Raw genomic sequence first — 21,614 nt, 5'->3', positions numbered from 1 at the left:
TTAGGTGACAGCTGGCTGGAGGGAGATCACCCAGGAGATCGCCTCAAAGTTTACATAGGCTACTGTTGTCTGTATTGTATGTCATTTTCAGTAAATAGGCTATTGCAATATAAAACCTGTGTTTTCTGTCGGAAAATAGCAAGTACTCACCCGTCTTTTAAGTGGTTACGTCTCCAGTCTGACGTGGTTTGTTTACATGGTGTACCAGAACATTTTTATTTCGTGGACAGAGAGGGTCCAATGTTATTAGGCTAGTAAATGAAAAGACCACAAATCTATCTTCCTATCTTGTTGGTTTCTTATTTGGTTGATAAGAAGACATAATGAGGTTGATATTATTCATCATTACAATAAATTATTAGTTCTGCGTTATTATAAAAAATAGATGCATTTAGGGGGTTCAGTGAGTCCCCTGAACCAACGCAAACTGATCCTGTGATGGAAGTTACTGCTGATAATGCCGTCCCAACTGACGTCGGTATCGTGGAAGCACTTTCACCGTTGTTTGCACTGTTTAGCACCATTGGCTGCTCGCCGTCGCCACGTTGAGAGCCTTTGAGAGGCAATATGAAAAGCTCTAAATTCGTATTTAGCACCTTTAAGGTGAGATTGTTTTGTCAACTGTTTCCAAGGTCAACAATAAACTCTGAATCTCAATTTTGCTAATATTCCTGCTTTCACAGTTGTTTGCATGATTAATACAAGCTTTGATTTTTACAGTGAATGCTAAATTATCAGCTTACTTTTATAGAAATAAACATAGAAAAGCCACTCATATAGTGTTTTTTTTGTTTTTTTTACAACCATTCAAGTGTTTGCATTTATTTATCTGCCCAATAGTTTTCTGTTGACTGTGTTCACGCTCTAACCTTCATGATGTGCTGGTGAATATAGGATTATTGAAACCATCACACTGATGCCTGCCACTGCTATCTTTTTTTTAAAACTCATAATAGAGTTTCAGTGTTGTCGCATAAAAGATATATGCACAAAACAGAATAAATAATCACTAGGCAAACAAAGCTATTCCTGGCACATTACCATTAGTATTGAGAGTATGTATTAATATTTATAGTCTACTTCACTCCATTACATTTGCATGGCTTTGCTCGCCACATTCTGGCTTCTAAAAATGGATATAGGCCATTTCCTCTAGATTTACAAAGCGGCAGTAAAGAGTGATCTCATTACCGTGATTATGTTTACACGCACAATGTTTAATACCTTCGCTGTAACTCATTTTCAGAAGTTTATCGCCTGATCGTTTGGTTTCTATTCTCAGCCTCCGTCTCATAAGAAACGACTCCGGATACAATCTAGGTGTATGAATATCTTAGAGTTTATTACACAAGTCTCTCAGGGGTGTTTTTCACCCAGTCATTTAGTGCTTTGTTTGTCAGTGTGTACACATAGTACAGAAAGTCAGATTCAATGGGAGAAAAGGACATTGCGTCTCTGTGTGTGAGGGAGATAAAACAGAAAAAACAGGAGAAGAGAAAAAGAGAGAGGGGGAGAGAGATCAAAGTCTGTGGCCCTGTATCCAAAATGAGCTTGGAAGGCTCTCCCTCCTCTCTCCATCCGGCTCTCCCCTGATCATCGGCCCTGAGGAGAATAAACTCAATCCATGTTAAATTATAGATTAAGGCCCGGCTCTGGCTATGGCTTGGCAGCTGGCGGCGGCATGCGCGTCGAGCTGCACTGAGTTTTGCACACTTCTGCTGCTGCTGCTGCTGCTGCTGTTGCCTCACCTCGCTGCCTTATTAAAATCAACATCAAACACTCTCCGCAGATGAATGTTAGAATTTAAAAGAGACTGTATGAATATGTAAAGATTCTCTCGACAAAGTGCTCACTGCGAGGCTGGGGCTGTGTGTTGTTGGCTTTGTGGATGAGTTAACCTTTAGCATCACTTTTCAGGTCACAAGTGGGTTTTTTATCTCACTGGTGATTCACAGATGAACTTTTGTTCTTTCAGCTCCATGATGAGATGATTTGGAGAGCGCTAGTTAACTTTTTTTTATGGATATTGAACTCTGTTGTTCTTAAGGTATTCCAAGCAGATGGTGCAGAGCATCAGAAATGCAAATGTTGTATTTCAGTCACTAAAAGCTATTAATATCCACGGAGACTCAAGCGTGACACAAACAATAACAAGAAATATTTCCAACTTCAACTTGTGATAATCAGCAATGACAAACAGCCAAATGTTGACATCTGATAAACTATGTGGGCAGTCTCTCACATACCTCCTTCATACATCTCTCAGTGCATCGAATTGAATCATCTTTTTGGTACTGTGGATTCATGACGGTTGTCTCTGCAACGTTGATAGGTTCTCGGGCGTAGCTCCCCCTGTTGGAGCACTGGCTGAATGCACCCTTGGCCTTGGCCCTCTCCTTAACACAATGCACTTTATATTTTGTAGATAGTGTTCTTTACTTTAGTAGGTCTATCATATAACATCATCATATTTCTTTTTTCTTTAGCCATATTCATTCATGTATTTAGTTTGTTTTGTCAATCACTTTGTGACTATTACAGTGCATTCATGGATCAGAGTCCAGTTCACAGTCTGTTGCATGTCAGTAAGCTTTCTAATAATCTACTGTCAGCAATTAAAGGAGCAGTGTGTAACTATTAGCAGAAATGCAATGTAATATTCATAACTATGTTTTCATTAGTGTATAAATACCTGAAACTAAGAATTGTTGTGTTTTCGTTAGTTTAGAATGTGCTGTGTAGAATGCTGTGGCTCAGAGGGCAGAGCAGGTCGTTCACCAATCGGAAGGTCGGTGGTTCGATCCCCGGCTGCTCCAGGTCACATGTCGATGTGTCCTTGAGCAAGACACTTAACCCCAAATTTGCTCACGAAGGCATAGTCATCGGTGTGTGAATGAGTATTTAGATTAGATCCTGATGGGCAAAGTTGGCACCTTGCATGGCAGCCTCTGCCACCAGTGTATGAATGGGTGAATGCTGACATGTAGTGTAAAGCGCTTTGAGTGGTCGGAAGACTAGAAAAGCGCTATATAAGTCCAAGTCCATTTACCATTTTAGAATGAGCCCTTCATATCAACATAGGGAGCAGGTCCTCTTCACGGAGTCCGCCATGTTTTTACAGTAGCCCTGAACGGACAAACCAAACACTGGCTCTAGAGAGAGCCTTTCATGTTTTTACATTACCTGAAGGCCACCGTAGTTCTCCAACACTCTTGTGAAACTGCGGTAACGTGAGCCATAGCGTGCAAAACCATGGTACCGCCAGCCGCCGTCTGACTTCCGTTGCTCCTAAAATAGTGTTATTATGGTAAGGATGGCCTCTGAGCGAGGCGAACGCCGTTACCACGGTTTTGCAGTCGGCAGCTCACGTTAACGCAGTCTTGGAAAGGGAGGAGTGAGCGGAGGGGTACTCAGTTGGTTGCAATGTTGGAAATCTACATAAATCACAAATTACATCAAATAATCAGTTTTCATGCCACAGCATTTTATTCACAAAACCAGTTGGAGGTTGATGTACTCCCTTTTATCTGAAATGTAGCACTTTCTTGTCTTCTCTAATAATGTCTTTTTAGTGGACGGTTTATAAATAGCAGGAGAAAATGCCAATTCTACATCTTGCATAAATATAGAGTCCGATGTATGAAAAATAATGGGTGTATAATTTTGGTACAGTCTGTGATCGAAAATAGAAATCTTTATCTGTTCTCAACAACAATAGTGCAGCGACAAAATTCTTACATAACAACACTTAGTATTTCCCTTACAGAAACGTCATGCAAAGCAAATCTCATAGGGCAGTCAAAGGCATCAAGATAATGTCCAGTGTCAATATCAAACATGATACATGCAGTTTCAACATAATCGGCATGCTGCCCAGAACTACAAATACTGTAATGGATCTCAAACAATGGATACATAGCTACTGTATATACATATTCTGCTTTATAAGAACCTTACAACTTCTATTTAGGCATTTCTTTACATACTGTATGTAAAAAACTGAAGTCTTCTAAAGTCATAGTTCAGATTTTGGAGAATTTTTCCTTCTTAAACTCATTGATGTTTTTCATGCTGATGTTTGCAGCTTATAGATATATGGAACAATAAGATTAGCCAAACGTTGCTCAGCTAATGCATTCTGTATGTGTGGAGTCATCCCTGACATCCTGAGGGTTTACTGTAACGCATTGTACTCATTCACCTATCAATAATAATCACAGTCACATGTGGGCACTTGTAAACGGAAATTCGATTTAGGCATTGCAGACACACAGATTTTTCTCACTCAGGTGGGAAATAAAGAATCAATGTTGTACAAATATTACAGAAACTATACCTTTACAGTAAGTTACGTTCAGACCCATAAGATAAAACCATTTGTATTCATTTGTGTCAACATTTTTAAGGAATTAGGAGGTCTCACACACACAGACGCACACAATCAGCCCTGAAGGGTTTGGATTTTATCAGTGACCTTCCTTACAAAATCAATACACTAACATCTTGGCCTTATTCCTTACCTAGAGATACGACGTCTTCATGATAAACACATGCAATTCACAGAACAAGTTGACGGCCGCAGGCTCGGTTAACCTACACACATTGAAAATAATGCCATGCAGCCAAAGATTTGCAACTGAGGTAAGACAGTGAGAAACATTCAGGAACAAGATCATGCTCCGGTCGACATTCATAATGGCAATTTGTGTTTTTATGTGAGAGAAATCACAGTGATTCCTTTTTTGTTTTTGTTTTGTAAAGGTGTTCCAGTGGGCTTGTGGTTTTGAGGCAGTTCCCATTACAGTAATAAGTGGCCCTCTTTGGTTTCAACAGTAGTCTCTCATTCTTATACATCTCAGGCATGAAAAGCATTCAGATAGCTAGGTAAGTAGGTAGGTAGGTAGGTAGAAATGGGAATTCGGAAACTGCCCTTTAAATATTGTTTAACCAACAGGAATTATTCACGCTCCTGAGTTTAACACAGTGACACTTGGGAGAAGCAATGTGCTCAGCAGATGAAAACTGCAAATTTACCCAGACTTTTTAAAATCATTTTGGGTAGTGCATGTGTTAGACAGTCACAGGGTATGGGAAGTGTCCCATGTGAGCCATTTAATGGATAAACCCATAGCCTACTTAACGTTAACTTCGGTATTTTTCAAACTGGACATGCTCTGATTGTTATTATAAATGTCTGACATTATGGAAAGAGTCTCGCCCAAGGAGAAGTCTTGTTCTGAAATCTCGCGAGGTGACGCGTTGCCGGAAGACAACGGTGGAATGGTGGAATACATCCATGGTGGAAACGCAGGTGCCAGCCAGGCAGAGTTTGTTGCGTCGGAGGACAAAAAATGTCATGGCTGAATATTTAAATGATTCTGACAATGTGGATGAGGTCTTTTAATTCAATGGCCTACCGGTGAACCAGCTGCTGCAAGGCCACGAAGCTCCAGAGACTGGTTGTGTTCCTGTGGGTGCTGTGACCCTATCTATACCCATAGGGGAAGAATGCTGTAAAGAGTAGTAAAGAACTTTTAGTGGATGTAACGTTACATTCTTTTACACACAGTGACGTCACGCTCTACCCTCGCAGCTGCATTGTGCGCTGCATACCTTTGCCTCCAGTGTTTGCACCTCCAACAACAATGGCGCAACCCAAAATGCCTGTACATGTGTGTGAAAGAATTGATGCGGCGCCCTTGTAGCTCGTTTTAGCAGCTGACGGTTACAGAGTTATCCCTCAATACTGAGCCAATTTCAAAAAGTGTTGTCCCCATTAGTCACTTAAACAAAAAAACATGGGAAAATAAGGTCCAGGGTTGAAAAATACCAAAGTTACCCTTGAACACAGCTTGCTTTACTTCTTTCCTGCTGATATGATGTTGCCAGCTGATTCTGGTTGATCATCACATGAACCTTGGTTTACTCTGAACCTCAGGTCCTGACTGCTCTTAGACTTTGACCCAAACATGGTGTTTTCAACTGGCTTCAGAGTCTCTGTGGAGTCTGGGTGTTCATTTGTTACTGCTGCTTCATGGGGCTCAGGACTCTGATCTGATTCCTCACTCTGATTGGACACTGAGGCTCTGCGGGTCTCCTGATTGGAGGAGCTGAGCTCCAGCCATTTGTTTCGATTGGCGTCCATCCCATCGACCATCGGCTGCAACTTCCTGTTGAGCTTCAGCATTGCCTGGGAGCGACACAGGAGAGAACAGTTGTTATTCAAACTCCCAAATAATGCTTCTATTTTTGTGATTTTTAAAATGAGACCCGCAGTACAAGTTGAACTTAAGACATCAAGGGTTACCTACCTCGTAAAGGGGTTTACATATCCCATCTATCCACTCCAGCTGTAAGGCCGGTAGTTCATCTTTGCGATTGCGATCAAATATGGCCTACAGAGAGGTGATAATCTTCTGTCATCCACGACCAAAAACATTCATCATAATCATTTGACGAAAAAAAGGTCACATTAAGAACATGGTTTGAGTGTATGCTCGAAACTGTATGAGTTAAAGTAAAAAAAAATCCTAGTGAAAGATAAGACTTTGAAAGCTTACTTACTGCTGGGGTCAACTTAAGCTCAGACCTCTCTCTGTCACCTTGTTCAAAGAATTCACTCGTCACCAGCTCTGCAACCTTGGGACATAAATGCCATCCATCATTATTTCATTAATTTACTCAAACATGATGTAACGTTTTGATGTAAAAGCATGGGCTCAAAGCTGCATTTTGCCATATTTTGAGTTCAATATACATGTAGTGATTTAGCAAGGACACTTCTGTTGTTTTTCAGGGAGAACATGCACATTTCTGGAGCCTAAATGAAAAGGGTAGAACATGCAAACGTCCTTTTTTAACCAAATTCCACCTATATATTTACATCTCCAACCCCTCAAACATAAAAGCACAGATGCGAGAAACATCAAACCTGTTTTGATATCTTCCAAGGACGAGTGACAGCGCCCAGATCGCATCCAGTCATCAGCATGGACCTGTTGATGACATCAAAAAATAATTTCTAGCTGCTTGTTTTACTCTTCAAAGTGATTTTGAAACAGGAAAGTTGTTTTTCAGCACAAAGGTAGAAACCTGAGAACTTCTCTGTGTCCTTCATCTGTCCAGCTGAATTCTCCTGAGAGAACACACTCAAAGAACTTGTTTCTGCGCCTTACAATGCAATGAGACAGCCAAGGATACAGGAAATATTAAAAGGGAAAATAATACACTCAAAGACTGTTTTCACCAAACAGAAATCTGAATGTTAAATCTTCTAATTACATGTATGAATTTATCCAATAATCTGTAATAATCTATTTCTGTTTTACTTTTTACCAGTAATGAAGTACTTCAACTCTGAATCTATTAAAAAAGACACTTACTCAAAGTGCAAAGTAAGGTCTGTGGCGAGAATAGCTTGCTTCAATAGTTGCATCATGTTGCTATACTCTTTAGAGCAGAGGTTTGCAAAGATATTGTGACCCTGTGAGAAGAAGAAAAAAAGCAATAGCATAGAGTAGGCACATACACAAAAGCAAGCAAGGGTGAGTTATAGTGGCTAAAATATCTCCTTACAGCCAATGCATTGGTAAAGTCATCGCTCACTGTCAATGCAGCTCCCATTATGAATGTTAATTAGCAATGTGTATAGACTTTCTCTGTCCTCTGTTAAAGGAAATCAATAGAGAACACAGTTCCTGATGGTCAAACTGATCAAAGCAGTCTCATAACACCACTGGTAGTCACTGCTGCAGCCTGCCAGCGCTGTCCCAAAGCTCAAGCTGCTCACCGGTGGCTTTATGGTAGCCCAGAACTCTAAGACACATCAAATTTCCAAAGAAGGATCAAACATCATTGATGGTCAGGTGCTTCTTATAAGTTTTTATGCTATTTTTATAATGTACATTTGTGTTTTCGGGTTGTCCATCCATCTGTACATACGTCCTATATTCGTGTGAATGCGATATCTCTGAAATGCCTTCAAATTTGGCACAGACTTCCACTTGGACTCAGGGATGAACTGATAGATTTTGGTAGTCAAAGGTTACTGTGACCCCACAAAACAATTTTTTTGGCCATAACTCCATAATTTATATGCTAATTATGACAATTTCACACAAATATCTAATCAATAAAGTGATGATATTTTGGACAGACATGGATGTAAACTGAAACTTGACTGGTTGGCGGAGGCATACAACTGCAAGGTGGTAATTCTAGCTGTTGTTTTGTATGTGTTTTTTCTTGTTGAGTTGGCTGTCATCTGTAACACCTAGGGCAGTATGTTGCAGACTAGCTCAAGGCTGTGGTATGTGGCATTGAGCCATAATTGTACAGACTAGAAAACAAACATTAAATAACACCATGACGCCATGTGATATTGAAGCTATTGGTATGATGCTTCTCTTACAGCAAAAAGGATCCAATTCAGTGGCTAATCCAAATTGGCTCAAAATGTTATATCACTTCAAGTTTAACACTTGCATCTCCTTGATCAAGGAAAGCAGCAAACTTTGGAAAACTCAGCTAATGCAGTAAATCTCTGAATGACATGAGCATTATAATCATATGAGAAATACTGGTCTGACCTCACTTTGTAGGATCATGACTGCATGGTTGAAGTGATGATGCTCCAGCGTGGCTGACGTCCCGTAGAGCGTAGCCAGAGCAGATCCTGTCCTGCAGGGCAAAACAGAGCAGTGACACTTTCAAGACACCCATAAGACACCTTCTGTTCGTCATCATTCTTTAGGCATGCGTCACTTACTTGGCTTGAAATGCGTTGTTGGTGCCTCGGTGGTCCAAGTCGTGACACAGGCAGCCGACCATCAGAGCCAGTATCTCAGCCTCTGACAGGACATCCTGGAAATTGGCTGTCTGCCGAAAGTAAAGCATATCGGCTCGCTCTTATCCATCCATTCTCTATCTATTCTGTTTAATTTGAATTATGCTGTAGCTATTGCTATATGATAGGAGGAGATGAGAGGAGAGGAGAGAAGAGGAGAGGAGAGAAGATGGGATGAGATAAGATGAGATGAGATGTGATAAGATACAAACCCAAATGTTCTGAATTTTCTCTTACTGATGTTTCTCCTGTGATTTTTTTGTTCAGCGACTGATTGATTAGTTTACTACATTCACTGAGACTTATTTTTCTCATGACAGGCTTTAAAAATAATCTCGAAAACTTGCTATCCTCATCAAGAGTACGTTTGGACTGTTTTATTTTGGTGGAAATTTGTCTTTACTGTATTAGACAGTTTGGAGTGAAATAAAACACCAAGAGGGATTGAAGGGAGCAACATGTGACACAAGAATCTGGCATGGAAGAAGTTGGAGGTCTTGACACTTACTGTGATCATTGCGAACATGCACTGCGACACGTTGAAGGCATGCCTCCAGTTGTGATACGCCACAGTTCGATAGTTTTTTCTCACAGTCAAAAGCCAGCGGCACAAAACCTACGAGAAGACAGACATACAGGTGATACACCAACACGTTCTAATCACAATCTAATGCTTTGTCAGGACCCCTTGGCGTCACTTCTAACGCACTGGGTAGCCCAGCGCGTCAAACTATGATGCTCCACTACGGTTGCAGTAAACATGTGGTTAACGCTGTGAATTAATTTTAGGCAACAAAACCACTTACTTAGGTTTAGGAAAGAACATTATGGTTTGGCTTAAAATTACTGCATTTGTAAAGTGAAAGTGAAACTTAACATTACCTCGAACACAAAGACAAACAACACGTTGGTGTTTTCAAACGGGACACTGACGGCGGTATCCGGGGGGAAAGCCAGTTGTTTGTTGGACCCATCGATCACCCCTCCTGCCCTCCATACATGTGTTTTTTCGCTCTTTAAACTACATCAGCACACTCGCCGACCACTTTCTCTGAGCGCGTAATATTGACGCAGATGGGTTTATATTGTAGTTACTTGAAATCCCGGTTAAAGTTGCCTTTCGCGTCGGTATCACACGCCAAGGGGTATGACAACACATCGGTATTTGACGCCCTGAGAATGAGAACGGGCTGAATATACATACATACCCTGTGGACTCTTGCACCTGACTAACATATCATAAGACATATTCCAGGGCCTCACCTCATAGTCAATTTTAAACTTTTGGACGACACCGAGTTCAAGAAACATCCGTAGTGACGCGGTGATCATGGCGTCATTGTCCAAAGAGAAGTCGTTGAAGTGAAACTCGTCGATGCCTAACTCACTGCTCAGGGGGATCTTAGCTGCCTTAGGGGGGCAGAGGACAGAGCTGTCAATCACACAGTGGCAGCAAGTGGGGAAACAAAAACACTAAAACACATTTGCAGACAGTTTTTAAATAACAAATCACCTTCAACCATTCACACTCATCAGATTTCATACATTTCATGAAGTTAGCATAGTGATAATGTGCAAATATGAATGTTGTTTTTCTCTGAGATTACCTTTAGTCTGTCAACTTCTACCTTGGAACAGGTAGCATGGTAGGACAACATCTGAAAAAAAAGAAATCATGCAAAACAGTGAGATATAGAAAACTGATTCCGATGCTGATGTAATGTTAATGAGGTGAAAACCCTACATTAAATAAGACCAACCCTTAAAGAGACACAGAAGGTAATCAATATATTCCAAGAATTTCAATGCCATCTATCTTCTTGTTACATAATCAGGATCAAACAAAGTACATCTCTGCTTTAAAACCAATTTGTTGCTATACTTAGGTCTCCTGATAGAAAAGAAAATCCATTAGGTGTTTAAAGAAACAGCAAAGATTATGTGACAGAAATACAGGATTGTGTGTTGCCTTTGATGAGAGGTGAGCAGGCTGGTACATGTATTTATCATGAATTATTGAAAGCAACTGAAATATTTATGGTAGAGAAGCAGAGCCATGTTTGCTGTGGATAATGTCACCGCTCAGGTTAGATACCGGGCAACGGAGCAGAACACAGATGGAGTCGCTAATGAATGTGGAGAGAATGTGTTAAGATTAATCAGTGACACCACTTTCCTCAATTACTCTTTTCTCATACACTTATTCTGAATAGATGTTAAGGGGTGTAACACAAATCTGTTTATATTTTAGAGTATTTTATTCAGAGTAATTTAGATTGTTTTAATTAATCTTTGGTTTAACAGAATGGATAGTATTTTGCATAGAGCAGTCTATGAAAATACATCTTGTTGCATATCAAGATTGCTAGTCCATTTCAAAGCACAACTTGTACACAGTTCATCAGTAGTGATTGTTAAACTTCATTAAGCATGTTTTAATGTATATAAGGGTTAAATGTATATGTACTGATGTTTACTTCATGTACAGCTTATTTAGAGCATGTTTTAATGCAATATCGTTTGAATATTGTTGTACAATACATCCACATACCTGTCAAGTGCTCTGAAAGGACTGGTTGCTAGTGGATGATGTATTTATGTAATATCTCTGTAGTTTTACCTCTGTATTATTTTTGTAATTTGGATATGTCACATTTTTAAAGAGACTGGAATGATGGGAAAAAAGAAGAAAAAAAAACAATAAGACGACAAGAAAAAGTCATGCATACTTAGGGCTGTCAATCGATTCAAATATTTAATCGCGATTAATCGCGTGATTGTCCACAGTTAATTGTGATTAATCGCAAATCAATCGAACATTTCTATCTGTTTAAAATGTTTCTCAAGTATTTAATACTCTTATCAACATGGGAGTAGGCATATGTGCTTGCTTCATGCAAACTAAATGTGTATATATTTATTATTGGAAATCAATTAACAACACAAAACAATGACAAATATTGTCCAGAAACCCTCACAGGTACTGCATTTAGCATAAAACAATATGCTCAAATCATAATATGGCAAACTGAAGCCCAACAGGCAACAACAGCTGTCAGTGTGTCAGTGTGCTGACCTGACTATGACTTGCCCCAAAACTGCATGTGACTATCATAAAACCCATTTTCATTCACATATCTTGAGGTCAGAGGTCAAGGGACTTTGAAAATGGCCATGACAGTTTTTCCTCGCCAAAATGTAGCATAAGTTTGGAGTTATTAACCTCCTTTGGGACAAGCTAGTATGACATGGTTGGTACCATTGGATTCCATAGGTTTTCTACTTTCATTTGATAGCAGTATCTTCTCTAGCTTTAAAACTGAGCCTGTTACAACCTAAAACTCTCAAGTTGCATTAATGTGTTGTTCTTTTTTTTTAAATTAGTGGCGTTAAAATGATTTTGCGTTAACACATTACTATCACATTAAATTTGACAGCCCTAATACAAACAAATGTATATAAATATCTCATGTCTTCTAAAGTGGTGCAGTGTTGGTAAAAAAATAAAAAATGTTGTAATCAGTGTGTTGCGGAGCTTACATCCAGTGCTACAGACTGCTTGGCCCACGTCTTCTTAACCTGATTGTACATCATCGTGTTGTTGATTCCAAGTCCACAGAATATCACAAATGCCTGTATACAAGCAAAATCCAGAGAAAAAAAACACATAAAAAGAACCTCAAAAAGTTGGCATAATGTGTAGTCAATGCAACAATGAACACTTAAAGTTTTGATGGAACAGCTGTATTTAGAAATTTCATAAACAAACCTCAAACAGTCTCTGATCTGCATCATTGAACGTCTTCCTGTCCAAGCGATTCAGAATCTGTGCAACCCCTGCAGAAAACACACACACACATTGTTGTCTTTAACATGAAAACTGTTTTCCAAGTGAGGAAAAAAATTTATTATTTCTGGTCAATTTACCAATAATCTGATGAGTTCGATTCCAGATAGGGACACATAACACTGATCTGATGTGAAACCCCGAAGCCTGATCCGCCTGTAAATAGAGGAGACCGTTGGAGTTTATGTTTGTTTGAGAAATTTATATTTTAAAGACCTGCCCGGGCGCACATTTTCTTTGACTGGAACATTAATTAAAATTGAATTAATTATTAATTTAATTAATGATGTTTGTGTAGTGTGTCTGAGCCTACTTGCTGCAGTCCAAGCATGTATGTGTCCATGAGCTCTAACAGGCCTTATAGGGAGACTATTGTGTACACACCTCAGCATCAAAGCGTGGGTCCTGACACACGTCGCTGATGTTAACAGGCAGTCCTGTGGAGGCCACCAGCTCTGCAATGCTGTTATTGATCAGCCAATCGGAACATGATAGCTTCTCCAGGCTGGCCAATAACACAGACAGGAAACAATAGTCAGGTCAGGGGCACTTGAACATGCAACACAACAGCAGAAAATATTGAGTGAGTTGATTTTTCTTACTAGTTGTGTGTTATGGCACCCGATTTGACTGTTATCATTAACCTACTGATAAAGCACTTTTAATGAAATGTGCGTTATCAGTCGCTATAAGCCTTGTAGATGTGGGTCAGTAGGGGCCTGCTACACCCATTGTAAAAGGGAAAGTGAAACTTAAAAGCAACACATTCTAACATATTGTAAAACTGCATGAAATATTATGTTTTGAACACAAACAAAACAGCGTCTTTAGGTTTAGGCAACAAAACCACTTAAGTTTATAGAAAAACATAGTGTTTTGACTTGAAATAACTACAATTAAAGGTTTCAAGTGAAAAGGCAACTACATGTTGTTGGTAGCAAACCCCCGGTCTCTTGGGTGAAAGCCCTGTGTTTTTCATGCTGTCTACACTACAGCGCATCACTTCCACTTTTGCTCCTATCACTATTACTACGGTCGCTAGATGTCGCTGTCGCCTTCTTTTATTCCTTCTTTCGATGATTGAGGATCTGAATAGATGACAAAAACTACTACTGGGCGTAGCAGGGCCCTACTGACCCACATCTATGAGCCTTGTAACCACTGATAACGCACATTTAACAGCCTGGTAACACTCTAATTTACTGGTTATGGATTTGTATGAATGCACATCACATCCATATGTATCTATTCATGGTGTGTGTTGCTGTTTTGGCATCCCCTAGTATCCCCCTAGAAGTCTTTTTCATGATGTCTCTTTTACCTGATGTCACGGTCCATGTTGCACAGGGGGGACATGAGCTCAAACGTCTTGGAAAACTTCACAACCTGCAGAAGACATGTATCATCACCACCAGGGATAATGACATTTAGCAACAAAGATAGCAGAGTTTTGCACAAGAAAAGCTACATGGTCTAATGGAAAAGTTAAAGTAAATGAATCTGTGAGGCCAAATAAACAAAACATAAAAAGAGCCTCACAGGTGAGTCGATATCTTCAAGGAGAAGCACAGAGCAGCGTTCACACTGCAGCAGGGTCAGCGCTCGCTGCATGATCTTCCTAACAATCTTCTCCAGGTCGGTCTGCTCCTCAAACAGGTCGTTGACCACCTCTAGTAGAGCCTGTGGCAACAAAAAAGGACACTAATGACTTGTGTGCATTGCAAAATGTTGACATATGTATGTTGACATCTGTATTTTTTAATTAAACCTGCAGTAGGCAGAATGTTTTTGGCGTCATTGGGCAAAGATTCCATAATAACCTTTCAGCATATTGTAAATCAAGCCTTCTGAGAGAAAACTAGACGTCTGCACCTCCTCATGGCTCTGTTTTCAGGCTTTAAAAAATCGAGCCTGTGAGGGGAGACTTCGCCTATTACAGGTCATTTCAGAGAGAGAGCGTTCCTATTGGCTGTTCATTCATCAGAGGCAGCTCTCAATCACTCGCGAACTCCGATCAAACGATCAAACTATCAAACTAGTCCTCCGGTGCTCCTAATGGCATCTACAAGATTTCACAGACCGGAGGAAAACAACCAATCAGAGCTGAGCTGGAGCCTGCCGTTCTCTGAGCAGCTGTCAATCACTCGCGAGCTCCGATTAAACGGTCAAACTAGGCAGCGCTGATCAAATATGAATCAATATTCTGTGACTGTAATGCTTATTTCTCGCCTTTTCAGAAACATCTTGTAGTGTACTGTTTAGCTGTATAATGAGAAAGTTTGCTCCGGCTGGTGGGCGGTGCTTGGTATTTCCTCAACTGATCTACACTACAAGATGTTTCTAAAACATCTGAGGCGAGAAATAGGCATTATAGTAACAGAATATTAATTCATATTTCATCAGCGCTGCTTAGTTTGACCGTTTGATCGGAGTTCGCGAGTGATTGACAGCTGCTCAGAGATGGCAGGCTCCAGCTCGGCTCTGATTGGTTATTTTCCTCCGGAAAAAAGGACACCAGAGGCACATGATTTTTTTCAGATTATCTGTCTCATGCTCTACTGTCAGGATATAGTGACTGTTTCATAAAAATAACTTTTTTTAATCATATTTACTCCATGTCTACCCACTGCAGCTTTGAGTATAAAAATGTAATGTTACTGTTGATCTAGTGGCTACAAAACAACGAAACATCTTGTTTGTAATTGCACAGTTTACATTCTCTTACCCTACTCCTTTCATACTCCTTGCGAGACTCCGAAAACAACTTGGCATTGCAAATCGATATTCCACAGAATGGTAGATACATCTGCAGTACCTGAGTGAAAGTACCAAAAAAAAGTGTTGAATGGCATAATCAATAATAATGTTAGCTATTTGTATGCTAAACAAAAGGGCATAAAACTGGGTAATAGAAAAGGAGAGTTGAGCGGGGATGGGGGTAAAGTCATGATGGAGTTAGCTGCTTCTCTGCACAAACTTCTCTCAAATAGATTCCCTGTTAATGAAGTATTGATTCAGAGAAAGAAGGCATTTAGTGAGACATCAGGGGCCCTAAAAATGTCAAGATAAGCGGGCAGATCAAGATTTCAGTGTCTTTGTTGCTCAAAAGCAGTTTGACGATATTCAGAGTTTTGTTTAGATTCACATACAGCAAAATCATTAAAAAAAATTGCTGAAATTACTGCACACTTTGTTTAAAAGGTGATTTCTTTGAAGTAGACACCAGAGAACATATGTATGAGAATAAATTATTTTGCACAACTTTATTCTGCCACCTTGTGGACAAACCATTGCATATCAGTGTAGCTGAACTCTTGCAAAGGTGAAGAAACATAAACTGTTTGATGTTGTTTACAAAAGTGTGTGTCAAGTGCATATCTACTTTTTTATTGCCTGGCTACACACTTAAACAAAACACCAAAACTTTTCACATATAGGAGATACACAATATATTATTTGCTCATCAACAAACTGAGAATGAAAATGTATTTATGAGCTGTGAAACTGAAGATAAAAGCTAAAACATGCAGATTCTAGCAAACCCATCCCAAGTGGATTGCTCAGGGGGCAATTGAACGTGTATCCACTCAAGATGTGTTTCCTAAGTGTGCCTATATATTGCACAGCCAGACATATTTAATGCTCCACGCTCGAGTAACAGGTTGACCTCTTCCCTCCATTTTTCTGGGGTTTTGCTTCCGAGGGAACACTTTGCCCCTCTCCACGGCCATTAAGAAGATTCACAGTGCAAACAGCGTATTCGGCTGCATGGCTCAAGAGCTTCTGTACAATAAGTGTTGCTGTGCGTGTATGTGTGTGTGTGTGTATTCCACAAGAATCCAATTTTAACTCCATCTCTAAAATGCCCTTAATGGTCAAACCAACCACAATAATACTGAAGATGTTAAACAACCCATAAAATGCCCGTGAATGTGAAAATCCCCTGGTAACACACGGATCTGAGACATAATAGAGGCTCACCTTCTCATCATCCTCGGTAAAGGGTGTGCCCATAGGATTTTTGTTGATCGCTTGTACAACACCTATGACTTCTCCATCACTGTTACAGATGGCCATGCAGAGGATGGACTGAGTCTTGTAGCCTGTTAACTTGTCGATCTCATCACTGAAGCGGTGGTCCTGGAATAGAAAGTCACATAATCACATGTTACACAGATATCAACACACATACACTTCAGTAAATGCCAGCACATTGCTTGAAATATTTCATGTTTATACACGCTGGTGTCATGTCATAAAGCAGCCCAGTCACAATTGTTTGACTTCTGAAATTCACAGCACTGCAGGAGGCCTATTGTGTTTACTATAAACAGAAATTCATACTACCCCTGACACATATCTACACTATTGCAGTAATAGACCTCAAGGATCATCCGCATCATCATGTTGACTTAGCCTCCCATGCAGCCCAGGGCCATGATATAATGATGTGGTGTATAAGACCAGATCTGGCTTGTGGGAAGAATTATAATGCTTGATTACCCTTTTTCATTGACTATTATAGAGATATATTTGTTTATTCTGACATAATTGAGGTAATTAGATAGTCTTTCTCCTCCTTTTTTTGAGTTGAGCGACCCCTTTGCTCAACTAACAGAGTTAAAAAACAACAGATTTAAGTTATTTTTGAACATTTGTGGATACTTTTTTATGTAGGAAATGTCAGGCCAAAGGGGCACCCCTGTTTGTGTCCATGTTTACTGCAAATGGGGAAAAACGTTGTATCCCCACAGCAGTCATACATCATCACCGTAATCAATTATTCTATAATATGTATTTGTCCTATACATGTATAGGAGTCATTCTATAATTAGGGGTACATTTCATGTCAACCAAAAAGTGAAGAAATCAGATTTCTTTTTTGATAAATAATTTAGTTCTTACCATAATATACCCCCTAAATGTGCTAAATTCATAAATTGCCAAGCTTAAGCTCTAATGACTTTTTTAAATACTTTGTTACAGACAAATGTTGTGTCATATAAAACATGAACAAGGCATACTACACATTTGATAACACATTTGTTTGCAAGTTTTTGAGTCTATTAACCAGAGGTTTTAAGGTTGTCTGTGTAACTGATTTGAAAATATGAATTTTGAGCTTCATAATGGACATTTTTATGGGATGCTATCAGGAAGGATGAATATTTTTTCAACAGAAATCTATAGGCTCACATTTACCTCATAGGCGTTTGGGATGTTCACAGTCTCACCATGCTCTGCCACATATCCAATGATACCCTTCCCCCATGGCACCTGCACTTCATTGGAGTTCAGTGTGCTGGATGATGGTCTGACAGTGGTGCCAGAGTGCACATTTATATTATTTTTGAACTTTTGTGGATACTTTTTTGTGTAGGAAATATGGCCAAAGGGGCACCCCTGTTTGTGTCCATGTTTACTCCCAATGGTGAAAAAACACGTATCCCCACAGCAGTCATACATCATTACCATAATCAATTATAACTTTAGTCTATAATATGTATTTGTCTTATACATGTACACTGTGAACAATTGCTGTTAATTTACAGCAGGATTTCAACAGTATTAACCTGTTATTGCTAAAAACAGTGCTTTACTGTTAATACAAAAGAAAACCTGTTTAATTACGCTCATAGGCCATAAGTGAACTATAATGCATTATTAAAAACAGCACTTTACTGCTGATCAACTGTCTAAAGTATCATCAGTAACAGTTTCATGCAGTATTTTTGTAATTCTGGGACCTGATCTGCACATGTGAGGCTTGTACATTGTACATGATTGTAAAATCAGTGAATTAGCTCTGTTCTTCACTCACATGTTGTTATGGTTTGCATTCTGTGCTTGTAGCCAGCTATAGACAATAATGTTAATTTTACAGTAACATAAAGGCAACCCTGCTGCCATCAGTTCTTCACTGTTATTTTACTGGGACATTCTTAACAGTGTAGGCTCACATTTACCTCATAGGCGTTTGGGGTGTTCACAGTCTCCCCATGCTCTGCCACATATCCAATGATACCTTTCCCCCATGGCACCTGCACTTCATTGGAGTTTAAGGTGCTAGATGAAGGTCTGACAGTGGTGCCAGAGTGCACATCAAAGAATTTGGACACGAGCGTCCTCTTGTGCGCGGGTCCCTCCACGAGGAACAGCGAACACCTGTCTGCATCCACCAGAATGCACACGTTGATCAGGATCTTGTAACTCAGGTTCGTCAGGTCCAAATCATTGGAGATATCTTTCACTAACTCCAAGAAGAACTCTCTCTCGTTGGTCTCCTTGAGCCTGTATTTGTAATCGATGGCACTAGACGCGTATATGGGCACGTTGACTCTGGACTCCAGCAGTGCGCTCAGGATGCGCGCGGTGGTCGGAGGTAAGGAGCTGGCTTTACGCAGGAGCGCACGGCGCCTCATGCTGGACTGGGACTCTTCGTGTTCGCTCAGGCTGACGTGCTCATCGTAGGTCCTGTGTGCGGTGGTTGCTTTGGACCGGGCGAAGTTGCGTCGCAGCTCCATGTGGGACGATCTGCGCCGGAGTCCGTCTGTGTTGCTCGGCCATAGAGGATCTCTTCTGCAGGCTGCAGCAGCACCAGTGCGCTTCTCCTCCTCTGCTGTGGTGGTGGACACTTTGGACGGCTGATGCTCCTTCAACCATCTGCTCACCTGCTCACATTTCGCCTTCCGAACCAGATACTCCTCGAAGAGATCCGGGTGGCAGTCCAAAAACGCCTCTATATCCGAGAAGTCAAATGTTGTCATGGTTGAAAAGCTGCTGCAAGTGATGGCACTCAAACGCAACAAGAGTTATTAAGACGAGTGGATGATGCAGCTTCTGCAGCCTCTCACAGAAGTGATGTCCTCGAAAAATATTCATTCATCCAACCTTCATGATGAGCACAGTCCTTGGTTGTGTTCTCTCTCCACTGAAAACACACTGGGAGCAAAAGTGGTCAAACACATTCAGTTTTATTTGAGACCGGATCGATGAAGCCCTGAGAGATGTTACAGCTGTCAGTCAAGTCGAGATTGAGCTGTTTCTCTGGGGGATTTCTACTGTGCAAGAGGTGTAGAAAAAACAACACAGCGCCTATATATTCTACCTTAGAAACTGAGGAAAAAAAGAACTGCAGGGCAGGCTGTTCACTCGCTCTCTTTATTCGACAGTAAACCACCAGAGACACTCACACTGTGCAGAGCTCCAATCAAAACCCAGTACGAATTTGATGTTTCATTAAAGGTCCCATATCATGCTCATTTTCAGGTTCATACTTGTATTTTGTGTTTCTACTAGAACATGTTTACATGCTGTAATGTTAAAAAAACAACTTTATTTTCCTCATACTGTCAGCCTGAATATACCTGTATTTACCCTCTGTCTGAAACGCTCCGTTTTAGCGCATTTTGACGGAATTGCAACAAAATTGCGTTGCTAGGCAACAGCTTGGGTCCATGTGTACCTCCTGTCAGCTGATGTCATTCACATACACTGCAACGAGGAATAAACTGGGAGACATTTAGAATGTTTTACGTTTAAAATTGTGTCCACGGTCTAAATATTGTATATTCGTGACATCACGAATGGGCAGAAATCCTGACAGCTTGTTTCAAATGCAGAGTTTCTGAATACGGGCTGTGTGTATTTCCCTGTGGATTGAGTGTTTCGATGCTTTCACAGTATTTATATAAGACTTCAGCCTGCTTTATAATAAAAAACATGAAAATCTCACTTTTTTATAATATGGGACCTTTAAGGCTACATTTAAAACGTGCAGGCAGGACACAGTTGTTTTAAATGTACAGTACAGTGTGTAATATGAGTAATGTGCTAGTTTTAAAGGGACAGCACAAGCCAACACAGAAAAATATGTACATTTAAACTATGAAACACCCACACAGTACCTCTGTGGTTGTGAAATGTGTTGTTTTTCTTTTTACCAACTGGGCAATGCAGGCAACCGCCCAAGGGCCCCTGACCCTCTGACCCTTATAGGTAGGATGTGGGTGGATGGTTGCATACAAACAGTCTGACCTTGACACCATAGAAGACCCCTGCAACAGTCAGTGCTGGTGTCTTTTAACCATGGACATTTTCCCTAACCTTAAAGTGGCAGTAGGCAACAATTTTTTGGCATAATTTGGCAATATTCTATAATAACCTTTCAACATATTGTAATTCAAGTGGTCTGAGAGAAACCTACACCTCTACACCTTATCATGGCTCTGTTTACAGGCTTTAGAAAATCTAGCCCGTGACGGCAGACTCTGACCAAGTGGCTTTTGTCACCCAAATGTCACCAAACCTCAACCATGCCGGTGGCAGATCAGAAAACACTCACATAAATAGTTTTGTGGTCATGTGGTGTAAAGCACTGAGAAATCAATGAACTACAGTGATTCATTGTTCAGTATTAGGACTTGCTGCACTGTGTCATAATCTAATTTGAAGACATTTCAGTTTATATTGTTATTCTTTCAGTTTACATTTTTACATGGCGAACTTTCCTAAATCCAATTTCCCATAAATATCTATTTTTTGTGGTCAAATTGTATTGTTTTTAAGGATATGCATTGGAAATTATTAACAAATAAAATAACACATTCAAAACAAAACATTCATTGAATAAATAAATAATTGAATATAATACAATTATTACTAATAATGATATGTTTTGTCTTTAGCATCATGCATCCTAGGTACTGAAATACTTACAACAAGATAAATAGATAACCACTGATTTTGTGAGAGTATGTGGACGACTCCACCACAATGCCAGCATCTTTTTTTGTGGCTGTAAGGCCGGCTAGTAAGATACGTTTTTGATGTTGTGATGGATTAGAAAGGAGAAATCATTCGACCAAAAACGAATTGTAAACCTGGGGCTGGGCTCAGTTAGTGGTCAGTACTAGTTATTTT

General features: G+C 40.1%; 1 protein-coding gene across 1 annotated transcript; it reads right to left on the bottom strand.

Annotated features, from left to right (window-relative positions):
* Window positions 1-3,502: 3,502 nt before the first annotated feature.
* On the bottom strand, window positions 3,503-20,449 carry pde11al (phosphodiesterase 11a, like). The gene is made up of 20 exons (XM_074653873.1): window positions 18,659-20,449; window positions 16,674-16,832; window positions 15,418-15,507; window positions 14,232-14,372; window positions 14,014-14,078; window positions 13,077-13,197; window positions 12,773-12,848; window positions 12,615-12,682; window positions 12,386-12,478; window positions 10,453-10,503; window positions 10,109-10,255; window positions 9,354-9,461; window positions 8,768-8,877; window positions 8,589-8,679; window positions 7,383-7,483; window positions 7,093-7,170; window positions 6,932-6,995; window positions 6,565-6,639; window positions 6,312-6,395; window positions 3,503-6,190 (listed from the first exon to the last, which is right to left on the bottom strand). Exons 1-20 carry the CDS (start codon window positions 19,457-19,459, stop codon window positions 5,858-5,860), a joined length of 2,856 nt encoding a protein of 951 aa, XP_074509974.1. The 5' UTR covers window positions 19,460-20,449; the 3' UTR covers window positions 3,503-5,857.
* Between the last annotated feature and the right edge of the window lie 1,165 nt (window positions 20,450-21,614).

Source organism: Sebastes fasciatus, chromosome 12 (assembly GCF_043250625.1).
Source record: "Sebastes fasciatus isolate fSebFas1 chromosome 12, fSebFas1.pri, whole genome shotgun sequence".
In the NCBI taxonomy this organism is placed as follows: Eukaryota; Metazoa; Chordata; class Actinopteri; order Perciformes; family Sebastidae; genus Sebastes; species Sebastes fasciatus.
Note: the sequence above shows the minus strand (reverse complement) of the source record. Positions and strands in the feature narration are given on the sequence as shown.